Raw genomic sequence first — 21927 nt, forward strand, 5'->3', positions numbered from 1 at the left:
AAAAAAGCCCAGAAAAAAATAAGTGGATGAATCTTAAAAAAAAAAAAAAAAGAAAGAAAGTGGGAAAGCAAAGGGATCTGAATGGAAGTAAGATCACCATACTTCACAGGAAGTGGTAAAACACTGACATCACTTATAAAACAAATATCCAATTATTACCTAGCAATTGCACCACTGCGCATTTATCCCAGCAAACTGCATGTTCACACAAAAACCTATACATGAATGCTCATATAGCTTTATTTATAACAGCCAAAAACAAAACTATACAAAAACAAAACAAAGAATGGGAGAGCCAGATGTCCTTCAAGGAGTGAATGGTTAAACAAACTGTGATACATCCATATCATGGAACATAACCCAGCAATAAGAAAAAGAATGAACTATGACACATGCAACAATTTGGATGAATCTCAAAGGAGTTAATTATGCTGAGTGGAAAAAGCCAATCTCAAAACATTACATACTAATAATTCTGTTTATAAAAATTCTTTTTTTAAAGATTTTATATATTTATTTTACAGAGAGAGTACAAGCAGGGGGAGCAGCAGAGGGGGAGAGGGAGAAGCAGGCCTCCCGCTGAACAGGAGCCCCATGTGGGGCTTAACCCCACAACCCCAGGATCATGACCTGAGTTGAAGGCAGACGCTTAACTGACTGAGCCACCCAGGTGCCCCTAAAAAAATTTTGAACTGACAAAACTTTAGAGATGGAGACTGGTGGTTGTCAGGGATTGGCAAAGGGAGCGGGAAAGAGGTGTGTATGGTTATAAAAACATTGTGGTGAGGTCACTGGTCTGTATCTTGACTATAGTGGTAGATATACAAACCTACACATGGGATAAAATTTCACATAACCAAGTATGCACAGACATACACAAAAATAAATAAATATATGTAAAAGTGGGAAATTTGAATAAGATCAGTGGATTGCATGAATGTCAAACTCCTGTTTGTGACACTTTAGTTTTATAAGATGTAACCTTTGGGGGAAACTGAATAAAGGGCATACAGGAAGAGCCCCTATTATTTCTCACAATTGCATGTGAATCTACAATTACCTCCCCAAAAAAGCTTATTTAAAAAATAAACACACAAGATCCAATAAAATAAATACACAAGAAAAAAATTTCTAACGATGTATAGTGAAAAATATTATCTAGACTTAACTATGGTGATCATTTCACAGTATACGCAAATCTCGATTCCTTGTGTTATACACCTGAAACTAAGATAATGTTATATATCAATTATACCCCAATAAAAAATACATACATACACTGATAAAATACACAAAATACAGAGGGCTTTGAGAAAGACCTTATAAACTGCCAGAATAAATTTTTTCTCAAAATGTTTAAGTACCTATGAAGTTACAAATATCTACCTGTAGAAATAAAAACATTTTTTGACTCATATTTACAGGGATTTAAAGAAACTACTTGATAAAATATTGCTTAAAATGGGCAAATTAGAGATGGTAATTATTTCAATATTGATATGTTACTGTGGTGTGGCTATGTAGATTTTTAAAAGCATATAGATTACAGATTTTCTTACTGAAAGCCAGATGATTAGTTATGACTTCTGGTTCAGCTGCAAAGCATTTGTAGCTGCTGGTTTCATGCTCTGAGCCCATAAAGGTCTCACAAAGTTGCTACAAACCTGTGACTTGTACAACTTATTTCCTCTAGAACATATGATTATAGCAAAACTATTATTATGTAAATCCCAGCCTGATTGTTCCACATTTTCCCAAAATTTACTTTTTATTTCTATTTCTTAAAACTGTGAAAGTTTTTTGTTTGTGTGGGGGCTATTTATGCTTCAATATAAAAATGACTACAAGATAAAATTCTGAGCTAGTCTATCAGGTCTGAAAACCTTGGAGATCAATGCCTCATTTTACGGATGAGAAAACAGACATCATAAAAGGATGAATGGCATTATCAGTCCCTGGTCAGTCACCCCAAACAAATATGTTGAGGCACTTTAGCAGATGTTGCAAAATTATTTAATCCAAAAGTCCCAGTGAAAGAGAATACATACAACATGTACACCATGTTAGACGTTTACAAAAAAAAAAAATTTGAGTTGTAATAATAAATTTTAAATTAAGCACTTAATCTTAAGAATGTTTAACACAGGGCGCCTGGGTGGCTCAGTTGGTTAAGCAACTGCCTTCGGCTCAGGTCATGATCCTGGAGTCCCTGGATCGAGTCCCGCATCGGGCTCCCTGCTCGGCAGGGAGTCTGCTTCTTCCTCTGACCCTCCTCCCTCTCATGTGCTCTCTCTCATTCTCTCTCTCTCAAATAAATAAATAAAATCTTAAAAAAAAAAAAAAAAAAGAATGTTTAACACATTAAAAATGTTTAGCCAAAATAATGTCTCACTTTGGGTGCTGATGAATATTAGAAGGTGGTCTGCCAAACCTATTAACTACTGTGCTAAAGACCCCAGTGTTTTTATCTTTTCTTCTAGTGTCCCTCAAAATTCCTGAGAATGACACATATGTAACCTGGCATTCCTTCCTTCAGGATCTAGCAGAGGATATGGACAAAACATGAGCGGGGGTGGGGAGGAGAGAGCTATGGGACTGGTTAATATTAGAGACCATGGGTAACAGTGGTATGAGGACTGGAATTTATTATTGAGTCCAAGCTCTATAGATCAGATACAGACACTGATAGATCTAGATCTCAAAATTATAGATAGAGACACTGTGGTAGGCATTGTAATGTCTTCAGTCCTCACAAGAACCCCACCATGAATTAGGTACTATACATAAACCTTTTTTTTCAGATGAAGAAACAACCTCAAAGAGGTTAGTAAATGTTTAAGGTCACTGAGCTAACAGTTCTAAGAGCAGCACTGAATTTGAGTACCATCTAAATCCAAAGCCAATATTCCTTACACTACCCCAAAAGGGAGCTGCAGAATACAGGAAGAGATAACTTTGTTGGGACAGACTAAGGAAAGCTTTACGGAAGAAGTGAGTAAAATGACAACTCTGGTTGCATTACACGCTGAAAGGGAGTTAGAAACCCAGCAGCAAAGACACTGCAGACAAAACAAAGACCTTAATGAAACTGTAGCAAAAGGATAAAGAAATATCTCAACATAGGCAAAAGTCCTGCGCCAGGGATACAGGTAATAGCCTTGAGAATAATCAACAATCCTGTGAACAAAATTATCAGATGTGAGGGGTGTGATGTCACCAAAGTAAAATATTAAAGTGGAATTTACTAACCTAATGAAATGTTAACTTTTCGTAAATCAGACTGCACACTAGATATAAAATTACTGTTTTTAAGGTTTAATTTTTAAAAGACAATTTAAAGTGGGGAAAAGCATGATTTCTTAAAACCTGAAATTACATAACACTAAAGATGGTATTATAAAGCAAAATTTCTCACACATTTGTGGATTAAAGATCATTTACAAAAAAATTATTATAATAAATCATACAAAATATGTAACAGTTGAAAACACTAAGGTAGGATAAACATTAAAATTTTAAAAAGCAAAGGCAATGAAAAGGTCTTTCCTGAAACACTGAAATCATTCCAAGAAGTATCATTTTAATTATTCAAGTAAGTTTAAATTTTTGTGGGGATATTATTACACCCCCCCTTTTTGGTTTCTATTACCTATTAGGGCATATTCTTTTGTCAATAATTTTCAGATTTTTAATTGTGTTCCACAGATGCTTTTCTTGTCTATTGTGTCAAGCTCAAATTCAAATGAATGAAATTCAAATGAGTATGAAAGTAGCCTAGGGAGTGGGTTTTCTTTTTCCAAGTCAGGATTTAGATTTGGTGCTAGGAAATACAGAATAAAGTTAAAAAAAAAAAATGCTGTACTAGAAGAAATCAGGATTTAGCAGAGGAAATGGACAAAACTTGAGAAACAACTGGGGGTGGGGGGAAGAGAGCTATGGGAACTAGTTAATATTAGTGTTAAGTTTGAGTCATATGTTGATGATTTTCCTCAAAGTAAAATTAATCCTTGGTTTAAAAATAAAACTCCTAAAAATCTGAAGCATCTTGCTATCAAAGAAAACAGTACTTCCCTAGCTTTCATGTACTACCAGCAATACTGACCATAAGTAATTTTATTTTACTTTAGCTTAAAATAATCAATCTGCCTAAGTCAAATGCCAAAGTATCTATTTTTCCCCTCTGACTAGTTCCTAGGTCATGAGGGAGGCATTCACAAAGAAAAATTACAAGTGAAAACCTCCTTATACTTGGATATTTTTAAATTTACATGTTAAATGAGGTTGTGCAATATTTAATCTTTGCTCTGTGTACTATTATGTTCTTTGTTCTCATCCACATAGGGGATGAGCTGATTATTTATGTCTTAACAAGAGGAGTTCATGTACCACAGTGAGGATTTTTTTTCTTAATCTGAGAGGCAGTCACTAACAAGCTTCAGCTGGAAGTGCTTGATGTTAAAACAGTGTGAACCTGCTCCTGGGCTAATAAACTATGTTCTTTCTGCCAACAAAAGGAAATCAATTTACAACTGTAATTAATTTTTAACATGCTCGTTATTTTTGTACTTTCATAGGTTGGTATCTATGTCAATTGATTTGTGAAATACCCTGTCTTGTTTGTCCTGGAGGAGCTTTACAACCTGAAACATACTAAATTATTTAAATAAAAGAACTTAACACATGATATGTTAATGCATGAGGTTCATACAACCCAACAAGCACCACATTTGATCTGATTTCACGTGACGTGATAGTTCATGAGCATGTGGCGGACATCAAGAGAGTTCAAGACAGTTTTACACACACAAGGTAGAGCTGATGAGTGCGGCAATGGAAGAGATAGGCAAATGCTGTCAAAGCTGCTCAACTTAAAATCATCACATCTGGAAATTCACCTTTGGAATTTTTATTTCAAAAAAAAAAGGCGGGGAGTAGACTATTAGTCTTCACTTATGCTCAGATAAAAACTGGCACGTATGTTTTTACACAGAGGACTGAAGAGAGCGCCTATAATCTCTGGAACTTATTAGCACACAAATGACTACAAATCATTCATATCTAGGAAGGCCATAATGCAAGCTTAGGAGAATGGGAGACCATTCAATGAGTGAATCTCATGTTGAAGGCACTGAGAGACACAAAAATGAAAAGACAAAGGTCTTTGCGACCTCAAAGAACTCAATATATCAGAGAAGACAAACACATAATAAAATGGTAATGACACAATATGAGAGGGATGCTAGTGATATGTATAAACTCAACTATCTGATTATAGAGAAGAGAATGAGTAATAGGGAGGGAGGCAAAATGTGGAGTCATTGAGAAATGGCATTTGGGAGTGCAGAGCACGAAGCATAAAAGAGAGCTCAACAGTGGCTGGGAGACAGCACATGTAACAATACAAAAGAAAAACTGGTGTGTTTTCAGAGAGGAAACAGTTTATAGTGAATGGTGTAGAGGGTGAATAAAGAAAGTGGCAGAAAATGGGGCCAGTCTGTGAAGAACCTTACAGGAAATGCTATGGAATGGAGAACTGATTTTACAGATAATGTAATTCATTTAAAAAAGTGTAAGCAGAAAAACAAGATCACATTTTTTTTTAAGATTTATGCTGACGACTGTATGGAAGATAAATTCAGAAGTACATGGTGACAGGGAGACCAGTCAGGATGCTGGTGCACTTGTCTAAGAGATAATGAAGCTACGTATTTAGGGCAATGGCAGCATGGGTGGGAAGAAAGGAGTTAAGTCCAAGAGACATTTGTACTTAGGAGGAAAAACAGATTGGACCTGGTGACCAACTACAGGGAAACAAAAGTGTTCAGAGATGATTTCTCCACTGAAATAAAAAAAACCTGTATTATCTTTGTTTTTCTAGCACCTAACAATCGTGCATGCCACAAAGTATGTGCTTTGTTAAAGGATGAAAAAATAAATGATTAGTTTTGAAATCTAGGTAAGGCTGAAAAACAGAAAAAAGGTTTAGGGAATAATTTTTGGTTTGGGTGTGTCAGTGTGTGATGGATATGGCACGTTCAGGTATGATTGTTCAGTTGGCAATTTGGGTCCAGAACTAGAGAGGATAATGGCTAGAAATAAAGGATTCAAAAGACATCAGCAGGCACACAGCATCTGAAGTTAAGGGAATAGATAAGACAGTTGTGGGTACACTTATTTCCCTTTCTGATTCCTAACAGGGCATGATTACTTTTGATTCTAAGAATTCAACTCTATCACATTTAGGGTGTCCAAGGTGAGGGAGCAATTAGGTTCTATAGAAGACTTGGCACTGAGAATCCCAATTTCTCACTATGAGAAACTTAAATATGTCTTTGTATGGGCAGGTGAGGTCAATGTCCTCCAAAGGACTCCAATTAGTTGCAAGCTGACAAGAAATCAAGACAATTTCTCATTGGAAATCCCCTTAAGCATCAACATTTCTTCTAATCTTTTTATAAAAGTATTTTAAAATATAGCACACCTTTCCATAACGTAGATTTTTCCAAATCATTTATCTCCCAAACTGTTCTTATTAAAACTCCTTTCCTCATTGAAACAAACTAGTCATAAAGCTCTAACTAAGGTATGCATTTGCCTATATAGTCACTATATTAATTGTAGATTTTCTTAAATAGGCACATGCAAGCACATACCTCCATATGTTTTTTAGTGCTTTCAGCAAAAAAAAAAAAAAAAAATCTGCCAAGTCAAATAAAATTTATTGGTGTTGAATACATTTCCCCCCAAAATGTGACCAAAGGGTATACACTTGAGCTATTTATTAGAAGCACTATTAAGCTTTGAGAAAGGTGGCTATAAAATATTGCCTACAAAAATAAGGTACCAATGCATTATTTTACTCAGAAGTTGAAAGCATAATTTATGCATTTTTTTCATCCCTTAGGCAGTATTTTACATGTCACCCTTAAGCAATGGTTCCATTTTTCTAGAGTTCAGTAAAAATGCCTATTGCTGGGCTAATATATTCACAAAGACAAAGTGGCTACACCGATGAAATTTAATATCACATTTAGGGAAAACAAGAGAAGAGCACAGTAGGGGTAAACACTGTTCTCTTACAAATGACAACAAGAAATTCAACCTTTATCCCTGGGCAATAGAGTAAAATATACTGTGTTTTTCATCCTTGGTAATAATTAATATTAGTATTCCTTACCACCAAAGTAACTTTACTCTTTTCAAATATGAAATATCCCCAAATAGTTTTTTTTTTTTTTTTAAGATTTTATTTATTTATTTGACAGAGAGACACAGCGAGAGAGGGAACATAAGCAGGGGAGGTGGGAGAGGGAGAAGCAGGCTTCCCGCCAAGCAGGGAGCCCGATGTGGGGCTCGATCCCAGGATCCTGGGATCATGACCTGAGCCGAAGGCAGACGCTTAATGACTGAGCCACCCAGGCGCCCCTCTAAATAGTTTTTTAAAAATCTCTGGAAATAGGCACCTACTACAGAGTGTCTGACGGCAGAATAGAAACACACCCACATCAGGGTCCTGTAGGAGTGGATTTGAGAATCTAATTTACTGCACCAGTGGAGACCGAGCACCACGGCAGTCGGGTCCTTCACTGCTCGAGAAGGGTCTGCCTCTGTCAAACACACCCCTGCCGACCTCGTCATCAGTGAAGTAGGCATTAAGTAAGCCTCCTTTACCATGTTTGCAATGAAATGTCCCACGGTCTCAGTTATGGTTAAAAAAAAAAAAATAGTAGGATTATTAGAAAATGTTAGCATTCAAGATATTTTCTGTGATTTATATAATTTACCTTAATAGCATCAAGTATTTAAGTTGGATATTACAGAGAATATTGGAATGCTGGCACAAGCCAAATGAAGCACAGAGAAATCACAGAAGAATAGCTTTTCACATTTTCTGATACTCTAGTATGCAGAGAATTTGTTTTCAGGAAAACTGTTGTTTGCCAACCTTAATATAAAGAAAATAATTAGTATGCGCAGAATTTGTTTTCAGGAAAACTGTTGTTTGTCAACCTTAATATAAAGAAAATAATCATACTTAAAGTCACTTCATATGAATATATTATAGCTAGATTTTAGGATGTTACCCTTTATGTTTACAAGGTTCACATTCTCACCTAATCAAAACATGCATGGGATAATATTTCATCAACTATGATTTCTGATTTTATGTGACTAGCATTTGATAAATGTTACTACTTTTTCTGTAAAAATATAAATCAAATAACCATAATATTATACAATAAACTAATTTTTAAGGTAAAGAGGTTTATAAGTCTATAAAATCAGCTTATTTGGTTAAAAATTTACAAAAATAGTTTGAAATATTGTATATAAAGGACTGACATAATAGGGTAACTTTTATTTTTTATTATTTTTTTAAATATTTTATTTGATAGAGAGAGCGAGCACAAGCAGGGGGAGTGGCAGGCAGAAGAGAGAGAAGCAGACTCCCTGCTGAGCAGGGAGCCCAATGTGGGGGCTTGATCCCAGAACCCCAGAATCATAACCTGAGCCAAAGGTAGACGCTTAACCAACTGAGCCACCCAGGCACCCCTAGGGTAACTTTTAATCATAAAGTATTTGAAATACACCCATGTAACTTTTTAAGTCCCACTTAGTTTATAATAAGCCAAATAAAATACACTGCTTATTTGTCCATAACTTAACAAGTTTCAAGTCTTAACTGAGATTGTTTGATACCAATAGACACAACTAACAGAATCTAATTTAGTTACAACTAAATTTAATTGGGTATTAGCAAAATTTAGTTATGACACAGGTATTAAACAATCATGCTCCACAACACTAAGTTCAAGGCATGTCAGAAGGAAAGATTCAACAAACAAGTTTGTTCATTTTACTTGGAAGAAGACATTCAAATACCTATATTGTCAAATAACAGGGACTACTGAAGTGAAAAATTCTATTTTTATCTAGTCACCTTAAATATTTAAGTATTAGTTTTCCCTTTAAGTATTAAGTATCAGTTCCTTCATTCAGTCCTCCCAGTAAATACACACATAGGCCATTAACCCTAGTACAAGCTAGAAGAGGACAGATGCCCCAAGACCAAATGAAGGACCATGGAAGCCACAGACTGACTTGGAAGTCCTGAGGGCAGAAGCAGCATTCTCTTCACATTCGTATTCTCTTTATCTAACACAGTGCCTGCAACATAGCAGGCCTCAATAAGGATCTGTTAAATGAAATCTTAAGCAGAGAAAGAAAAACTTAATCCCAACCAAGGAAAGAAGGTAAACACTAACTTTGAAGTATGAATTAAGTAGATTAATTAGATTGAAATTTTTATTTTTAAATGTTTTCAAGTTAAATAATACTAACAAAATCCCTTCTATACTGTAAAAAAAAAAAAAAAACAAAAAACAAAATTATATAAATTTACCTAACAGCTACCTATATTTGAAGAAAAATGCCAAAAATCTGTTTTTGGTTGAATAAAAGGTTAGTGGCCCTAACAAATGTAGCAGAAACATCTTCCAGCTATGGTAAATTAGAGATGAAGCATCTACTTCAAAAAGCTCTCACAGATAAAATAACTAAATTATCATCTGCATTCTGACAGATGATGATTTGGAAAATATCACAATTATTAGTTTAAATATATCCTGTATAGCTTATAAAACCAACAACTAAATGAGCAGAAAGCTTAAGGTTATCTAAATGCTACTACCATTAATACAACCTTTTAATACAACATTAAAAAAGGTCAAGCTGATTCATGACCAAAAAATTAAACTGATGTAATATAGTCCAAATATATTCCATTATGTATATGGTATCATGATGTGAGTTCAAAAGCAGAGAAAGTAGAAATGGAAATGTGTATTTTTGAAAAAAATATATCTGTACATTATACTTTGCTCAAAAAAAATTCTTTATACTCTTAAAAATGAAAACCAATTTGTAAGAATATTTTAATTTAATTTTTCCTTATTAAATTATGCACACCTAAGTAGAAAGCCATTCAGAAATTAGATATTAATTACTGAAAAAATTCAACTTGTCTATATGGTACATAGAACTATTTCTTAAAGGAACAATGTATGCTCCTTTTCTTATCTTTCAGCTACTTCTTGATACTGATTTAGAGTGCATTTTTATAATACAGGATATAACAATTATATTATTTTAAAACTTCTGAAGTGTACAATTACAGTAAACTATCTTCAAAACTAATTCTTCAACAAAATGCTAACTAATCAAATAGGATCAATGTTAATATGTAATATATGTGTAATTAAATCTCCTTAATTTTTTAAAGATAATCTTCCTTTTAAAAGTCACTTTAGAAACCACTACCAGTACTTTTAGAAATAAACTCTTCAGCAAGTTTATCCTCTGAGAAAAGAGAAGGCGATATGACTTAATATATTAAAATAAGTAATATACATGACTACAAATTAAAGAACTGTTCCTACTATCTTCACCTAAATACAAGACTATGGAGGAAGTGGACAAAGATGAGTAAGAGAAGATACAGAAATATCAAAAGGATGAAATAAATCATGCAAAAATTTCCAAACAAATTATCATTTTTCTTCAAGGAAAAAAATAAAAAGATAAAAAAGCATAACCTGGTTTTAATATACTTCTGGAAAAAAAGGACAATTCAACAGTACTTCTTTTAAAGATGATAAATGGTCTTCAATAACATATCTGATCAAATTAAAATTTGAAAGTAATACCTCTAAACTTTACTACTTCCTGCATGGAAATGGTATAGTTGACCCATTCTAGCCACGCTAACAGGCAAAAAGAATGAAAACACCATAATTAATGCGTTGCCATTCACAAAGTTTGTATACATATATAAGAGCTACATTTGTTTTATGTGACTGACAATTTTTAAAATGATCCATGATCTTGACTACAAGATTATATTAAATTGGATAAGGCTAAACTTACCTTAAAAGTCTCAGAAAAATTTAAAAACCATATTTCAATTTGATAAATCTGAGCATTAATCTAACATAAAATGTTAAATGTGCTAATATTCTTTTACCTATTTATGAGACTAAAAAATTAACAGAATTTTACCTAAAATTTAATAGATAATAAAATCAGAAGAATACCAACTACAATACAATACTGTTACTAATACTATTATGAATTTGATTATTATTCTCAACTGGAATTTTAACAACTTTAAAGATTCCTTCAGCTACTATTTTTAATACTTTTTTACCGAATAGATTTAAATAGATTTGAATAAAATGCAATGGAAATAAAATTGCACTTCAAGAAAATTGTGAACATATATACCACATTTGATCAATTTGTTTTATGTAAAAAAAATAATAATTATGTAACTGGTAATTCAAACTAAAAGAACAGCAAATTACCATGAAATAAATCCTTAAAACAGCTGCATATGGAATAAATGATTAGAAAAATAATACATTATCATCTCATATAGACACATTAACAGCCAATGGAAAACACTCTACTTCCAGGTGGAAAATACTCATGCAACACAATTCTTTACCAATCTTATTTACATTTTCATGACCGTGTACACATGTGTGCATACACACACGTATATATCATTAAACATCTTCAGGCAATTGTATTTTTGTTCAAATAAACCAAAGCGTTCATTTAACAAACAGCTTTCTCTAAACATGAAAGACTATTAAGGAGTAACACAGCTTCCTCAGTTCATCTTAAAGCTAGAATGCAGCAATATCGCCATCTAGCGTTCATACCAAATAAGCACTGCCAACACAAATGTCGGCATCCTTCTTTTGCTTAAAAAAATTTAAGTGAACTGAAGGAAATTGTCATTCCTATGGGCAAGAGTAAAGTTTGATGGCTGAATGAAACCATATAAATAGAAAAGGTCACTGGGAATCAATGGGAAAGGAAAATAAACTTGTGGAAGAAACAGCCTTTTTCTGAATGATTTCTGCCACATTTTGTTCTGAAACACAGTATATATGCTACTTGATTTTCTTGGATACTTTATTGACCAAGCAAAAGTAGAGGTCAACTCCTTAGGGTTAGTTGCATCTATCCCTCTGTATACTCTCACCCTTTGTATCCCAGATGGGAATCACTGAGATCAAGTCCTAAATGATCTGTCATCAAATGAACACAAATTCACTTAAAGCCATGTTTTAAATATATAAAATTAATCATTTTGATTACTGCTAATGAGAAGAAATTAACAAAAACTTCATTTAGGTTGTTAAGATTGAAGAGAACTTTACTTCATTTAAAAAATAAAGATACATTTAGGCCAAGCTGTTTCTTAATTACATACATTACAGCATAAAGACTGGTGATACCATTCTTCTCTCATCAAATCCTCAGGGTAGCTAGTAAATCTCCAAATCAGCAACCTCTTGTTGGTTTTGACTGTCTATCCCTATAAATGTAGACGTGCTGCTGGGAAAATGTGCATCCAAGTCTGGATGCTGCCAGTGATTTGCTGTGTGGCCTTGGGCAGATCTTTTGAGGCACTGAGCTTCAGTTCCCTCTCCTTTTCTAAAGATTAACCTAGTACGCGGCAAACTTTATATAAGATGCCAAACGCTCTAGCAACGTAAGGTACGATGTGGAAGGCATCAACAGCAAGGCAGGATGGGCGGTGATGGCAGGACTACTCGTCCTGGACCACAGCGACAACGACTGCTGTCACTACTACGATACAACCCCATCCATTCTCAATGAAACTGAGGCGACAGTTCACAAATGTGTCTTGCTTTTTCCCAGTCCCATCCCTTTGCTCCTATCACCTCCCCTTCTTAAATCTCTAACTCTATCCACTGGAAGTAAGATGTCAGCTTTATCTATTACTTTTCCTTTTTATTTACCCAATTTCTGATTTTTTTTTGTACAGTAAACAGGTATCACTTACATAAACTAGAAATACTTAAAGAAACAAAACTCCTACTCATTCTCTACAGCCCAGCTCCATTTTTCACCTTTTCCGTGAAGCTGTTTTTCTCTCACTCTGCCCAATCCAGAAGCACTCTCTCTCTGCTCTAAAATTCTCAGCACTACCCAGCATCCATTTACAGACTTATACCATTATTTTTATACATGTTTTATTCCCCCAGAATAAATTACAATCTTTCAAAAAGAAGAAACATTTATTATCCTTCCCTCTCTCTCCTGTGCACAAAGGTAGCTTTTGAGCACTTGAGAAGTACAATCACATGTGATGCAAATGCCTTCCTTAACTGTCTACCTCACTTCTCTAGGCTTTGATTCTCAAAGATTTACTCATTGTGTCATACTGGGAATACCATTTAACCTTTCTAAAGCTCAATTCCTTTTAACAAAAATAATAATACCTGCTTTCTGTTTCATAGTTATTGCGACAGCAAAAAACAAAACAAAAAAATCATCTACTATATGTAGAAAGCTATTAACAAAATGTAAAGTCTGATTAAAAATTAATTTCAGGGGGTGCCTGGGTGGTTCAGTCAGCTTAAGCATCTGCCTTAAGCCCAGGGTCCTGGGATTGAGTCCCACATCACGCTCCTTGCTCAGTGGGGAACCTGCTTCTCCCTCTGACCCTTCCCCCTCTTGTGCTCTCTCACTCTCTCAAATAAATATCTTTAAAAAAAAAGTCACTATGACTTTTTAAAAATATGGAAAAAAATCCTTGTAACACAGATTAAAACTGAATTAGATTTTTAAAGTTACCAGCATTAGGGCTGCCAATCTACCTACCTAAGCTAGTTATTTACATTTAAATAATTTTGGTTATTATAATAAATTTGGTTATTTAATAACCAACTAGACTACCTTTCTTCAAGAACACAATAAATGTAGATATAATTTTCTATAAATGCTGACTTACGTAAAAATTATCTAACTTCAACGTTGAGAACATATCTGTTTTTGGTTCTCAAAGTCTTCTTTAAACGAAAAAATAAAAGTTAGCATCATATAGGGGCGCCTGGCTGGCTCAGTCAGCTAAGCATCTGCCTTCAGCTCAGGTCATGATCCGGGGATTCTGGGATCAAGCCCCAGGATGAGCTGCTTCTCCCTCTCTCTGCCCACCCTGCTCCCCAACTCGTGCTCTCTACCTCTCTCAAATAAATAAAATCTTAAAAAAAAAAAGTTACCACCATACATTAGATTACAAGTCAAACATCCATTCAGGGACTAAATTTATTTGCAGCGAATTTAAACATAAATGTTAGTATTTATATATTTCTCAACCTAAAAGCATATATAGAGAACAAAATGCTCACTGCAAAATCTGAAGTGCTTTTTAATAATACTAGTCACATCATTTGTTTTATCTTCTAGCCATTCATACCATGTGCTAAGAACTGTTTTTCTGGACCACTTAAGAAATCTATTGTGACTACATTTTTAATAAATAGATTTTTCTTAAAATGTCAACAAAAAAATGCTTAATGACTATTTTTTTAAGAAGTCATATTTCATATTTTTATGCTACTGCTGCCATCTAGTGAAAACTTCGAGAACTTAATCATTCTGGACATTTTTTAGTATCATACTGTTGACATATATATGAGGAATAAGGATATTATAGATTACGTTCTTACAAATACTTTTTTTTTTTTTTAAAGATTTTATTTTTATTTGAGACAGAGAGACAGAGTACAAGCAGAGGAGCGGCAGGCAGAGGGAGAAGCAGGCTTCCTGCGGAGCAGGGAGCCCGATGCGGGGCTCAATCCCAGGACCCTGGGATCATGACCTGAGCCAAAGGCAGACGCTTAATGACTGAGCCACCCAGGCGTCCCTTACAAATACATTTTTAAAAATTTTGTGTTCATTAGATTATATTTCTACATAATAATTCATCAATTTAATCATGAAGCCACTTATTTGATCAGCAAGATAATTATAAGCATTTAATTTAAAAATTCCTTTATTGAAAAAAGAAAACATCTGGAAACATCAAGTTGGTTGTCATCAAGTTATAACTGTAAACAGAAGCAAATTCAGGGATACTCTCAAAGTTTCTATATTTGGAGTTTTCAAGTACTTACCAAGAACACTGCTCACTGCTTAGTTAAAGCAGTAATACATGCTGACTAAAAATCCACATGGCTAGAACTATACCAACTATACTACCTGGAGAATTCCATAAAGACAGAGAGGACAGATAAAAACCTATTAAGCAAGCTTACCTGGGAAAAGATGTTTGCTGTTGGAGCAACTCTACTGTCCACAATACTATATAATATTGCTAATAATCTGTCCAGTGGAAATGGTTTTGGTCCGAGAAGATGATTGCTTGTCTGTAACAAAAAGAACATGGATTTTCTTCTTATAGCAGAACTCACTTTCTGTCCACAAATTCCCAGTAACAATATACATGTACCTCAAAGATCCTAACAATTCTAACTTTTAGTCTCTACGTTAAAACCTTAGCTGATATAATGACTTATCTTTCAACATTTTCAAGATTTTCTGACTTAGCATAAACAGGTATTAAATAAACAGCTCACAAGTTATCCATTTCTAGTCCTGAACATCACACCAATTTTGTTGTTATAACCAGATGGTAAGTGAGTTAAGCCAGGTCATTTGTCATAATAGTCCATAACCAAAACCAGGGTCCAGGTCCTAACTCCTTGACTAGAACCTACTCCTTATTTCTCACTAGTCATTCCTTTTTGTGCCATCACCAGGAAAATACATTTGTTCAACATTAATAGTTCTAAAAAGATCAGTTATAGTAAATACTAGCTTAGAAAACTAATAAAAGACTTGATAATTTGTGAATAAGCGGTCAGCCTGAAACAAAACGTAAAATTTAAAAATGGAAAGATCATAAAATGTACGTATTTGTGTACAAAACCATAAGGTACAATTTCTTGTCATCAGAAAACTGAAGTGCTCAAGGTCCACTCTAAGATAAGTTTAGTAGCACTGTTAGAAGGGTCAAGTACTCTGTATTAGTGATGCCAAATAAATGGAAATCTGTATTTACATGCATTAGAAAAACTATTTCTTTAAAGAATGACTGTAAAGAAAAATACCTAAATACCTACACAGAATTACAAAATGAAGTATATGTTTACCTCAGCTATTTGTATCTAAAAAATAGTTTAGAAATCATTTTCCAGGTCTTAAATTTTATATCCTTTCTCATTAAATACTTCAAACATTTAGAAAAGTACAGAGACTGATATAATGAATAATAATGTGCCCAGCACCCAATTTTATCAAGCCCTAACAGTATGTGATATGTGCAAAGAAAGAAAACAGTAGATCAGTTATAGATAAACTGAAGCTCCCTTACACCTCTCTCACATCCCATTTTCTCCCTAAATGGAACCACTCTCCAGAATTTGGTGTTTTTACCACTTCCATGATGATTTTTATACTGCTACTACAGATGTATTCATAAACAATATACAGCACTGTCTGCAAGATCTAATCTCATATAAATGATATTATTTTGGACATATCACTCTACCAAGTTGCTTTTTTCCTTCAATATGTTTTTTGAGGTTTATCCATATGGATACATGCACTTCTAAGTCCCATTTTTAAGCAACCCTACAGAACTCCATTTTATGACAAATCACTATCTACTTCTAAAAATTCATCACTATAACTCATCACAAATAACCCTGTGATGGACCATCCTGTACATTTCCCCTTGCGCACATGTGTGAGTTTCTCTAAGTGGGACTGAGAAACTAAAGCAGAAAGCAGAGGGCAGACACAATGCTGTATGATCACCAACACTTCTGTCTGGGGCCCAGGGAAGACTACATTTCTCAGTATCTCCTGCCCTTAGATGACTGGGGGGGTGAATGTGATATCACCTACTTCCAAGCCTGGTCTTTCAAACCTTTAATCTTCTTTCAAATCCTTTAATCTTCTTACCCTTTGGTGGCCACTTTAGAAATCACCATGTTTTACTTGGCATCACTACAAATAGGGTCACCCAACCCATACTCCACTGTGTCATAAGGAACATATAAATCTTTGTTATGTTAATCCACTAAGGGTTTGGGGGTTTGTTTTTTGCTACAGCATAGCCCAGCCTATCGTGACCATACAAAGTACAATCACATATTAACTTTATTATCACCAACCTACAGAATATACAGGCTCTTACTCTTCTACATTCTCACCAATAAAATCATCAGACTTTTTTTTTTTTTAGTTTTGCCAATCCAAGAACATGAAATAACTTTAATAATTTTAGTTGTTGTTTAAAGTTTCAATTCTCAAAAAAAATAAAAATAAAGATTAATTTCTGTCATTAGTGAATGAGGCTGATAATCATGTCAGGTTTGTTAGACATTCAGGTTCCTTTTTATATCATTTACCCACTTATCGACTGGATTTTTGCCTTTCTCTTACTGGTTTATGTAAGTCTTAAAAAAAATTCTAGATACTAATCATTTGTCGCTTGTGTGAGTTTAAGAATAGTGGTTAACATCGGGGCTCCTGGGTGGCACAGTCCGTTTAGCATCTGACTTGTGGTTTTGGCTCAGGTCATGAGATCCAGTCCCATGTTGGCTCCGCGCTCAGAGCAAAGTCTGCTTGAGATTGTCTCTCTCCCTCTCCCTCTACCACAGAAGTACTGTGAATTCTGCCCCCACATCAGTGTTAAGCCCGAGTTTCTAGCTGAAATTCTCAGGGAAGACTTTTGTCCTCCCTTCACAAAGAGTCAGAGTTTGGCAGGGAAATCTCCTTACCAGATCCGTTTGCTTGGAAAGGAAAAATTTTCACTTTTTAAATTTTCTGGTTAGAAACACATATCCAATTTAAAGTTAAAGTGTTCTAGTGGCACGTGAGACATACGATACTTCCCTTCCTCACTGAACTGGTTTTGTGTACTATACACGCAAACTGGCTCCCCTCCGAGGGGGGAAGGCAAAGTCTGAGAAATGCCGCCTAAATCCACTACAGAACTCGTTACAGAGAAGGAAGGCCTGTAAAAATAGATCAAAAAGGGAACTCAAACTCTGAGGAGTTAAATGGCATCAAATTTGGTGTCAAGTTATACCAAGAAAAACAGAAACAGAAACTTAGAGTTATGAATATTTATACTAGAAAAACTAAAACTAGAAACAATTCAGAGAAGAGGGGAATGAGACTATGGGCGGGGACAGGGGGAAAACAGTCGCTTTTCTACATAAACTGATGGGCAAATAATCTGGTATCACACACAGGCATTAGTTGAATTAAAAAATAAAATCTTAAAAAATCAGTGTCAGCTGAGGACAGAGAAAAAGAATTATACAGTTGAAGATATACAGTATTTTCAAAACAACTGTTACAATAATTATTCATGTGGTTTGCTTTTTAATGTGTAATGGCTTGATTAGATTGAGAGCCTCATGAAGGCAGAGACAATGGCTATTCTGTTCTCTGCTCTAGAGTGCCTAGCATAAAATAAGCATTCAATCAAGATTTCAGGAAGAGGGAAGAAAAATATAAACTAGGGACGCAGGGAGTTTTCAGTTAAGCTCAGATTTTACAGTGACATGAACCAAAGACAAAAGAGGCTACTATAAAGGTCCAATCAGTAAGAATCCCATCAAGAGAACTACAGTTCCTTTACAACTAGAGATATTTTCATGAGGTCTTTGCTCATATGGTTCTGTCAAGACTGTCCTTCTTGGGGACTTGTGATAATCCACTCATTCCACAGGGGTGGTCTCAAGTGCCAGGATGTCACAGTCCTCACTGACCTTCATACAGCACTCATATATCTCCCACCTCAAAATCCGTAAACGGGTTTTCTCTGTCTAAAGAACAGGCCTAAAATTCTTAGCCTTATGTTCATTCTTCAATTTTCTTTATTCTACCTATTCATTTGTAAACACCCGCAAATACCACCAAGTGCTGAGAGACAGGTGAATAGATGGGCTTCCTTCCCTTAAGGAATTGGTGAGTGATAAAATTCCTCCATAACCTGGCCTCACATGACTTTTCTCTGAAACTCACTTGACACTTCAGCCAATTACATTTCATTACTTCTTTTTTTTGCCCTACATTTTCTCACCTCTGCTCTTGGCCCTAATCATTACCTCAAGTGAAATAGCCCTTCTCCCATCTTTGCACATCCAGTTCTCACCATTCCTTTTTTTTTTTTTTTTTAATTTGAGAGAGACAGCAGAGTGAGCAAGAGAGAACAAGGCGGGGGGGGGGGGGGCGGGGAAGAGAGGGAGAAGCAGACTTTCTGCTGGGCAGGGAGCCTGACATGGGGCTTGATCTTAGGACCCTGAGATTGTGACCTGAGCCAAAGGCAGACACTTAACCAACTGAGCCATCCAGGCGCCCAGTCCCCATCATTCTTGAGTGCCCATTCATACGCAAGCCACACAGATCCTTCTCTGACCACCCCAGCTGTAAGTACTCCCTCCTAACAATCCTTTATTACCCAAAGCAACCACACACATAAGAAAGAAGGTTCAAAATCAACGATCTGCCAACGGTGGAAAGCCTAATCAGAGACGTCTCAGGGAAGAGGCCATACAAGAAAAAAATTTTCCATTCCAAGCAAATGGATCTGGTAAGGAAATTTCCCTGCCAAACTCTGACTCTGTGAAGGGAGGACAAAAGTCTTCCCTGAGAATTTCAACTAGAAACTGGGGCTTAAAGCTGATGTGGGGGCGGAATTCACAGTACCTCTGTGGTCTGAAAACCCCCACGGCTAAGAACCAAATTTCAAATGATCACAGGTTACTGGTGTTCTTAAGTGCCTGCACAGAAGTAAATGTAAAACCTTTCTAAAGGAACACACCTCAGGCCTCAAAAGTTCCAAGATGAAGTTCAGCCAACAATGAAAAATAATAAAATGTTCAGGAGCAAGGCACTATGCACATGAACCAGCAAAAACAGAAAATGGAGAATTCGTAGATCGACAAGGACTTCTAATACCAGAATATACAAGAGAATATAAAATATTTCTATGTTAAAGAAAAATGGGACTAAGAAAAATATAAAAGTAATCAAACTTGAAATAAACCAATGAAACATCTAAAAATTACAATGACATTACTGGAATTATAAAATGATTTAACCAGAAGAGACAAAGCCAGAGAGAAAGTCAGAACACAGAACTGAAGAGATCACCCAGAATACAGCACACAGAGACCAAAGGTAATAAAGAATGAGAACGACTTAAGAGACGAAGAGGACAGAATGGGAAGGTCTGACATATCTAATCAGTGCCTCAGGAAGACATGTTAGAAGCTAATATTTGAAAAGTTAATTCATCAGAACTGAATAAAGGCATCATTATTCAAATTCAGGAAACAAAACGAATCCCAATTAAAAAATTCAATCCCAGATCCACCATAGTGAAACAGTAAAAACACTAAAGGAAAACAAGAAGAGAACTTATAAGCAGCTAGAGAAAAACACAGATATCAACAAAGGAATAACAGACTAACAGCGAATTTTTTAGTAGCAACAATAAAGCCAGAGACAGCAAAACAATGTCTTCAAAGTCGTGATAAAATACTATCATTTTAGAAGGGCATACTGAGAAAAACTGCTTTTAAGAATAGGACTGAGAAACAAGACTCACAGCTTCTGTGGTGCAAAGTTTACAGGTAGAACTTCTCTTATCTTTTACCAAGAGAGGCTTCGGTGGTTTTGATGTACAAAGCAGAACGTGTCTGAGCAGTCCACACGCTCCTTCCCCCAATTTCAATGTGGCCCCACACCTTGTCTTCAAATGTGCTCAGGGCCTCTGATTTCTAAGCTGTTCGAGATTCCTCAGGTCAAATCTGCTTGCTTTTGGGCTTAGGTGCCTGCCTTCTCGGCCTATTTAGTAATCTGCACATCTACCTACAAAGCAGTTCCAAGTTGTGTGGGTCTCTCATCCACTTAGTCCCTATGTGTTCACCTTTCTTGTTTCTTCAGGGTCATTTTTGTGTGAGCTTCAAAGGGGAAAAAAGGAAAACCAGCTGTGTTTAGTTAAAAATTCCAGGGTAATCTTTTTCATCGATGAATTCACTAAAAGAACTTGTCAAATCACTTTTATCTCTAATACCAGCTCACTTGAATGTGTCTTCGTCACCACATTCAACATAACAAAATACAACATTATAATGGTACCTTACCATAACTTCTTACATCCAAATGACTAATAAAAGCATGCATTTATCCACTTTCTACAGTACCTTGAATTCATGAGTTTTTCCCAAGAAAGAAATTAAAAGGTAAATACCTTTTCATGTTTCTTTAGAAAGTTAGTTTTCTTGATTTTCCCATGATGCTGCAATTAAGGAAAGTAACTGTTAAGATGGAAAAAAAAAGGTAATACTCCACAAAAACAGAAAACCTAATTTAAAACAATGGCATATATAATACTAATTTACGTATCTTAGGCTTTCTTATTTTATTTACTACCACCTAAAATATCAACATATTTTAGGCTGCTTTGACTTAGATTTCAATCATATACAAGATTACTTCTGTATGTAAAGAAAAAGGTGTTAAAACAAAATGGCGATACTTCCTAAGAGATGAAATTATTGTACTGACTTAGTACAGCATATTTGTTTTTTTTTTAAAGATTTTGAGAGAGACAGAGAGAGAGCGCACAAGCAGGGTGAGCAGCAGGCAGAGGGAGAAGCAGGCTCCCCGCTGAGCAAGAAGCCCGATGCGGAACTCGATCCCAGGACCCTGGGATCATGACCTGAGCAGAGGGCAGATGCTCAACCAACTGAGCCACCCAGGCATCTCCAGCTTATTTGTTTCTATAAAAACAAAACTTCCAAAGATAAATGGGTTTTTATTCATCTCTTAAGGCAGGCTGTCAATTCGCATAAGAAACACTGACTGACACCATTTGGTTAAGCACTTGGAATTTAATAGTGGAGAAAAAACAGATGTGGTCCTTGTCTTCATGAAACAAAGAGACTAGTGGGAGAGATAAGCAAAACAACAAATAAAAAATTACAAATATATTCAATAATGAATCAAATTGCATTTTTT

The 21927-nt window shown here is 35.3% G+C and overlaps 1 protein-coding gene across 4 annotated transcripts in view; it reads right to left on the reverse strand.

The window, feature by feature from the left end:
* Positions 1-21927, reverse strand: part of ORC5 (origin recognition complex subunit 5) — an 87434-nt gene that overhangs the window by 22734 nt on the left and 42773 nt on the right. For 2 of the 4 annotated variants that reach the window (XM_064575394.1, XM_045864854.3), the window contains exons 11-12: positions 21158-21205; positions 15138-15248 (exon numbers count right to left, since the gene is read on the reverse strand). In XM_064575394.1, coding sequence (XP_064431464.1) covers positions 15138-15248; positions 21158-21205 — 159 coding nt within the window. The remainder of the gene's footprint in view (positions 1-15137; positions 15249-21157; positions 21206-21927) is intronic. The other 2 variants (XM_064575395.1, XM_064575393.1) reach the window with 1 other exon arrangement.

Source organism: Mirounga angustirostris, unplaced genomic scaffold (assembly GCF_029215605.1).
Source record: "Mirounga angustirostris isolate CCGP_5_RB_7025 unplaced genomic scaffold, mMirAng1.0.hap1 SCAF_12, whole genome shotgun sequence".
NCBI lineage: Eukaryota > Metazoa > Chordata > Mammalia > Carnivora > Phocidae > Mirounga > Mirounga angustirostris.